General features: G+C 42.3%; 1 protein-coding gene across 1 annotated transcript in view; it reads right to left on the minus strand.

Annotated features, from left to right (window-relative positions):
• The window catches only part of LOC101980138 (transmembrane protein 180), a 32112-nt gene extending 25164 nt beyond the window's left edge, over positions 1 to 6948 (minus strand). The window contains exons 1-2 of the mRNA XM_005351172.1: positions 6799 to 6948; positions 4310 to 5032 (exon numbers count right to left, since the gene is read on the minus strand). Coding sequence (XP_005351229.1) covers positions 4310 to 5032; positions 6799 to 6948 — 873 coding nt within the window. The remainder of the gene's footprint in view (positions 1 to 4309; positions 5033 to 6798) is intronic.
• Positions 6949 to 7625: the final 677 nt, after the last annotated feature.

The following is a 7625-nucleotide window of genomic DNA, read 5'->3' on the forward strand; positions in this document are numbered from 1 at the left end:
ATTAAACCTAAAATTTTTAAAAATTGCCACTATAACTCAGTAATAAGAATAGAAGACCTGGGTGTGGGGTACATGTATTAATCCTATACTTGGGATGCAGAGCAAGACAATCTTGAGCATGAAGTCATTCTGGGCAATGTAGCCAGACTCGAACTCAATAAAAACCAAACTTAGTACTGGAGGAGACACAGGTCAATGGGGGTTGTTGACCAGCCAGCCAGTCTACTTGGCAAGTTCCAGGCCGGTGAGAAACGCTGTTTCAAAAATAAAAAGGGGGGTATGTACCTGAGAAAAGACATTCAAGGTTGTTCTCTGGCCTTCACAGGCTCTTGCACACATACACAAATACAAATACACACACAAAGGGCTGGAGAGATGGCTCAGAGGTTAAGAGCACTGCCTGCTCTTCCAAAGGTCCTGAGTTCAATTCCCAGCAACCACATGGTGGCTCACAACTATCTGTAATGAGATCTAGTACCCTCTTCTGGCCTGCAAGCATACATGCAGACAGAGTACTGAGAATACTGGTTTTTTGTTTTGTTTTGTTTTGTTTTATTTTTTGAGACAGGGTTTGACTGTGGCTTGGGAGCCTGTCCTGGAACTAGCTCTGTAGACCAGGCTGGTCTCAAACTCAGAGATCCGCCTGCCTCTGCCTCCCAAGTACTGGGATTAAAGGCATGCGCCACCGTCGCCCGGCTCTGAGAATACTGTATACATAAAATACACACACAAAATAAAATAGAAGATGGACAAAGTATGGCTTTAAAATATATAATGAACAAAAATTAGATAACAACTTACTTTAAAATGGGGCAAATAAGGTAGCTAGAAATTTTTCCAAAAACACATTAATTTCACAACCATCAGGGAAATCAAGCCCAAGCATGACAGAATGTTAGCCATTCTCAAAGATTCCTGTAGGAAAGAAGGCAGATAACAGCACATGTGGGCGAAGTCTGGAGGAACTGGAGACACTTTGCACTATTACACATATAAATTGTGTACCAACTTTGGAAATCCTCCACTATCTCAGAATGCGAAGCACAGAATCACCACCATACCGGGCAGTTTTTCTATCCCTAGATACATACCAAAAGAGATATTCATGCAAAAACCTAACATTCCTATTTACGGCACTATTACTAAGTAGGAATGGGGGCAGCGAGATGGTCCAGAGGGTAAAGGTACTTGACGTCGAGGCTGATGACATGAATTCAGTCCCCAAAACCCATATAGTGGAAGGAGAGAATCGTTTCCTGCACGCTGTCCTCTAACTTCCATAGGCCCACAGTGGCAAGTCCATGTCTATACACACAATACTCATTTTAGTAGACATGAGGGGCTAAAGAGATGTCTCCGTAGTTACTGCTCTTTCAGAGAACCTGGGTTCAGTTCTTCACACCCACATGGCAGCTCACAGCTACCGATAACTCCAGTTCTAGGGGATCTGATGTCCTACTGACCTCTGCAGGCCCATGCACACATATGGTGCACTCAGGCACATGTGCATGAACAAATGTGTAAATATATCAAATATCCATCAACTAATGAATAGGTGAACAACATGATACAATGGAGTATCACCCAGTCATAAGGAAGAAATGCGCTATCGTTTCTTCCTGTCTAAAACTCAAGAGTTTAGTGTGGGAACTGTTCAACTATAGAAACAAGAATGATGGAAAAGACTTGAGGCTGGAGCCTCCATGATTGACTCCTTGTGGCTTTATAAGAACAGAGCAGAAGCCAGGTGGTGGTGGTACATGCCTTTAACCTTTAATCCCAGCACTCAGGAGGTAGTGGCAGGCAGATCTCTGTGAGTTTGAGGCCAGCCTGGTCTACAAGAGCTAGTTCCAGGACAGGCTCCAAAGCTACAGAGAAACTCTGTCTTGAAAAACCAAAAGAAATAAAAGAACAAAAAGAAAAGAAAGAACAGGGCACAGAGCAGAACTCATATGCGTATACCCAGGCCTGCTGTCTCTTGCCTTGCAATGATCTGCATGACCGTAATGTTGTACTAGCAAGAGCATCACAAAATACAGCTCTTCTTCAACCTTGAATCTTGAGCAAAATAAACCTTTCCTTCTTCTCTTTTCAGGGCTGGGGATGGGCCCACAGCCTTCCATATGCTAGGCAGGCACGCTATCCTGTATCCTCAGTCCTAAATCTGCTGCACTGTTGACAAATGACAAAAAAAAAAAAAAAAAAAAACTAGCTGGGTCAGTAGTCCGTACCTATAATCCCAGTTCTTGGGAGTCAGGAGAATTGTAGTGATATTGATGCCACACACCTCTGGGTGTACCTTGGGGCTTGAGAGAAGACTCATCCTAACTGTGGTCAGCAATGAGACCATGGGCTGAACACCTAACTAGAACAAAACAGGGAAAGAGGAAAGCCAACAGAGAACAGAGCACAGCCATCCCCTCCATCTGCATCCCATCCAGTGAGGTAAAAATCAGCCTCCACCACCTGTTTCCACTACCAGGCAGTGATTTACTTGGTCCAAGTACATGTGGCCAGGCAAACACAGCCTGAACCCTCTGAAACTATGAAAGAGAAGAAACCTTGACGTTATCTATGTCAGACACTCTGTCCTGGTACTAAGAAACATATGCAGAATAAGCTATGCAGAAGAGCTTATTCCTTAATCCTGGAAGAGTCTAAGTACCAGGTTTTAACTATTATTTAATTGCAAAATTAGAAGAAATCTGTATCATAGGCTAGGTTAAGTCATAGATTTAGAAGACACCGTTAGCTTACGGTAGCAATATGTCCGCGCTCCAAGTAGTTAAGAAGGAACATGCCATCATCCATAAGGGTCATGACCATGGAATTTTAACACTGCTCTGAGGCTCCAGAACTCAGGCTTTTAGACAGGTGTTCTGAAACCCTGCTCCATGAATTCTTGGTCAAATTGACTCTTGTCGGGGTTTTCTGTTTTGTTTGTTTTAATCAGAGTCAGTGTTTTCTAAGAAGTGATGGGGAAAGTGTGAAGAAAAGGGTAGTACAGCAGGGGGCCACTCAAAAGAGTCACACCTAAGTATCTTTTTGTTGTGTACTTTGTTTCGCTTTATTTTGTTTTGGGTTTGGGTCTTTCTTTGTAGCCAAGGCTAGCCTCAAACATGTAACCGTCCCCCTATTTTAGCCTCCCTAAGTATTAGGATTCCAGGCATGAGCCATCACGCCCAGCTACAGAGAAGAGTCCTAATAATAGCTACCTATAGATGGTTTTGATGGTTTGTGCAGTTATGTTGATAAGGGGGTTAAAGGTTAAGCATGCTCGGTGTGTCAGCTCATACCTGGAATCCTAGGACTTTACCAAGGCTAAAGTAGGACTATCATGAGTTTTATTTAGGCCATCCCAGGCTACAGAGTGATAATGTCTTTAAAAAAAAAGAAAGAAAAAAGGAAAAGAAGTACATACTGTTTTAGTGTGTTTACTAAATGAGATTATAGGATAGTTATTGAGAGGATGGTAGAAAAGAAACATAGGTCAAAGGTTAAAGGGATCCTCAGGCTACATGGGTCATAAGGAAATCTAGGCCTAAACTCTTGACTCCAGATGTGACTCATAATCTTGTTCATAGGGTCGTTGATTCTCAGCCAGCGGACATTTCCCATGTCTTGATTTTCCATATCATTTTCCTGCTCCTTCTAAGATTTCCTCCATGAAGACAAAATTTTAACTGCCTGAACCAAGCAAAAACACACACTTACAGGAAGCCATTTGCTTCTTCCACAGCTTTGCTGATGCTTAGATTCAAAGCCAAACATTTGAAATTCCAGGCCATAGAGATGACTTGACACAAAGCTTAGCCACCTGAGTCCAATCCCTGGCACCCACAGCTGTAAAGAGAGAAACCACGCCTCCAAGCTGTCTTCTGACCTCCACAGACCACCCTGACACACAAATATAAACACGCACACAATTGTCTAGGCATGGTGACTCTCTAAGTTCAAAGCTAGCTTGGTGTACTTAGAAAGTTCCAGGCCAGCCAGGACTGTACAATGAGACCCTGTCTCAAAACAAACAAAATAGACAGATAAACATAATTTTAAAAATAGTGGCCTTTTAAATCATGCTACTTGGGCCTCACTATGCTTGGCCCTTGCTTGCTTTTAATTTGCTTTCCTGTCCTTTCTATGGGATCCTGTACAGCATCTGAGCACTTGCTTGCTCTTATTTAGAGTTTGTTAGTAAACATGTGTCAGTTAGAAACACTCCTTGTTTAGTCACATTCTTCCTCTCCTCAGACAACTGATTGTTAATCTTTAGTCCCGCTAGGTAGACGCATGCAGAATCTTCACATACCTGAGGGCAGATGAAGCCAGCCCCGTACATGATGCTCCTTGCGGAAGAAGACAAAACCTCGACAGGAATGAGGTTATCTGCAAAGATCATCATGAAGTTACTGAAGAAGGTCAAGTGAAAGACTTGAAAGAAATTCATGATGAGGAAAAGGTGGAAGTTCCTCTGAGACAAGATTTGTCTCATCGGTAAGATGGTGGAGGTCCATGGCAGTTCCTGCTCACTCTCTGTGAGGAAGGTTTCCGCTGGGTTTCTTTTATGTTCAAGAGGTCTCATATGGAGCATGCCACTGTAAAGGCTGGTAAGTGCCAGGAAGGCAGTGATGACAGCAACGACCTGAAAATTGGGCAGGATTTCCATGTTATGAGAGATGAGGCCACAGAAGAGGACGCTGGTGGAGCCCAGCAGGGATGCTACCTGGTTAATTTTCATCAGCTTCAGCCTGCTCTCATGCCTGGGGAAAGTCTCTGCAAACAAGCGGCACTGGGCTTGCTGCACCCAGGCAAGGGTGCTGTCAAATGCACACAGGGAGACCACCAAATGAAGTCCATTAAGCCAGTCACCATCATGATAGTGCTTCCAAGGGAACCAAGGGAGCAGGAAGGCCACTACATGCAAAAAGGCTCCAAACAGGGAACAGTGGTAACTTAGACAGCAATCATTCTGAGAGTTCATCCGAAAGTACCCACTTATGTCATTCAGAACATTCCAGATCATTAAAATTACCTAAGGAGGAAAAAAACATAGGATTATTTTATACAGTTATCAGTAGTGAAGACTACTACATTCAAGAGGAGAAGGACTCCCGAGGCTGAGCATGGTGGCAGGGGCCTATAATTTCAGCACATGGGAGGCTGAAGAAGGAGGATCATTGAGTCAGACCTGCCTGTGCAACAGGGTAACCCAGAGAGCAGAAGGAAGCGAGGGAAGAAGAGGGGAGGCAGGAAACAAGAAGGAATAAATCCCAATCTTTTTGTTTGTTTCTACTAATAAGAAGTATCTAAAGCTGAAAAGTCTCCGTTTTGGAAACAGTCATTGGCATCAAGGATAGGGGCAGCATGCCACTCAAAAGCCCATGCATTCAGGTATAGTGCAAGTGGTGGCATGTATTATTTTATCAAATCCTTTAAAAAAAACCATAACCTTCTGAGATAGGCATTGTTGTTCCTCCCTTCTAATTACAAAATTAGATGCTTGGACAGAGAAGATAAGGGATTCATCTAGCTAACTAAATAGAGCAACGTTGGAACCAAAGCAGTGAACACAGAGAATGTCTTCCCCTGTGGCACACAGGGCCATATTTCCTCATGAAATTCAGGCCCTTCTTCTTGTTAAAAATTTTTATCTATTTATTTTATTTTATGTCTGAATGTTTGTCTACATGTGTATATGTGTACCATGTGCTTGTCTAGTACCCATGAGGCCAGAAGAGGGCATCAGATCCCTTGGAATTGGAGTCACAGATGGTTGTGAGCCACCGTGTGGATGCTGAAAACTGAACCCAGGTTTTCTAGAGGAGCAAAAAGTGTTCTAAATCAATGAGCCATTTCTCTACTCTTCCAAGACATCATTTTGCATATCTACATTTAAAAAGTTAAGATAACAATAATAATAATAAATCAACTCAAAATCAATATACTAAATATATAGTTCTGTAATAAACAACATCATAAAGCACAAGGTAAAATGTAAAAACATTATATCTATTCATTCAGTTCATGTATGATAAGTTATACAGTTTGTCTATATCATCAAGCTTTTCAAGGTAAAGCTCGCTATACTAGGTAGTTTTGCTGTGTTAGGTAATTTTATGTTAACTTGGTACAAGTTGGGGTCATCGGAGAGGAAGAAACCTCAATTGGGAAAATGCCCTCATAAGACTGGGTTGCAGGCAAGACTGTAGGGCATTTTTTAATTAGGATTGATGTGGAAAGACCCTGTCCCTATTGGTAGGGATACCCCTGAGCAAGTGGTCCTATAAAAAGGCAGGCTGAGCAAGCCAGTTAGTGGCACTCCTATATAGCCTCTGTATCAGTTCCTGTTCCAGGTTCCTGCCCTGTTTGAGCTCCTGCTCTGACTTACTATGATGTGGAAGTGTAAGCCAAACCCTTTCTTCTCCAACTTGCATTTGGTCATGGTGTTTTAGCACAAGCAATAGAAACCATGACTAAGACAGCATCTCCTCCTTCCCTCTGTCCTCTCCCAACCCATTCCCTTCGCCTTTCTCTCTCTTTCCCTCCCTCCCTCTCTTTCTTTTTGAGATAGGATCCCTCTGTATAGCCTGGACCAGTCTTGAATTCTCAACAATCTTCCTGCCTCAGTTTCTTAAGTACTGAGATTACAGGTTTGCATACCCTAGCACACACATTTTTCTTGATAACTCTTGCAGGTATGTGCAGAATCTACTCTTTGATAAAAAAAAAAATCAGTAGGATACCTCTATAAGGAAGGAAATTCTGTCCTACATTTAAGGAATAAAAATTGCATCCCACCTGGGATTGATAGAAGGCCAACTCTGAAATCTTGTACAGTTCCAAGAAAAGTTTCACATAGTAGAAACGGAAAAAAGAACTTAACATTTCAGTCCCTAGTGTAATCAGAGAGTATGCCCAGGCTGTGGAATTGATATTCCAGAGTGTCATTTTCCATGCAGAGGAAGTTTGCCTCCCTGTTAAAAAAAAAAGAGGTTAGAATTTAGAATTCATTATTTAATTTAAGTAGATGGACGCTAAAATTTCATTAATGTTAGTAATTTTAGTTAAAATTCAAAAATACTTGCTGTAAACATCACCAGATTTCTTTATTTTATTCTTACTCAACATTTTGAGATGTTGCATAAATTACAACTCTAGTTATATTTGTGTGTGCGCGCATAAGCAGAGACCATATGTCAACATCGAGGATCTTCTGCCATTGCTTTTTGCCTTATTTTTCTGAGACAGAGTCTTTCACTGAACCAGGATCTCGCCTACTCAAGCAAGGCTAGTGACTAGAAAAGACCCAGGGATCGGATCCTCCTGTCTCTGCATCCCCAGAGCTAGGATCACAGGCATGAGCCGCCACACCCGACTCTTGTTTTCTCACATGGACGCTAAGGCTCGAACTCAGCTCCTCATGCTTGCACAGCTGGCACTTTAACAACTGAGCCATCTCCCCGGTCTCTACTTAGACTTTCATGTGTCTTCTAAATTATAAAGTTTGATTTAGGCAAGGATTTAGACATGCTTAGCTGGTGGTCAAAGAGATATAGTTCTGCATCAACCTCCCTAGTTGAAAAGGAGGGACAGCAAATAGTGAGATGACAGCTAGAATCAGAGGA

The sequence above is a fragment of the Microtus ochrogaster genome, chromosome 8 (genome assembly GCF_000317375.1).
Source record: "Microtus ochrogaster isolate Prairie Vole_2 chromosome 8, MicOch1.0, whole genome shotgun sequence".
In the NCBI taxonomy this organism is placed as follows: domain Eukaryota; kingdom Metazoa; phylum Chordata; class Mammalia; order Rodentia; family Cricetidae; genus Microtus; species Microtus ochrogaster.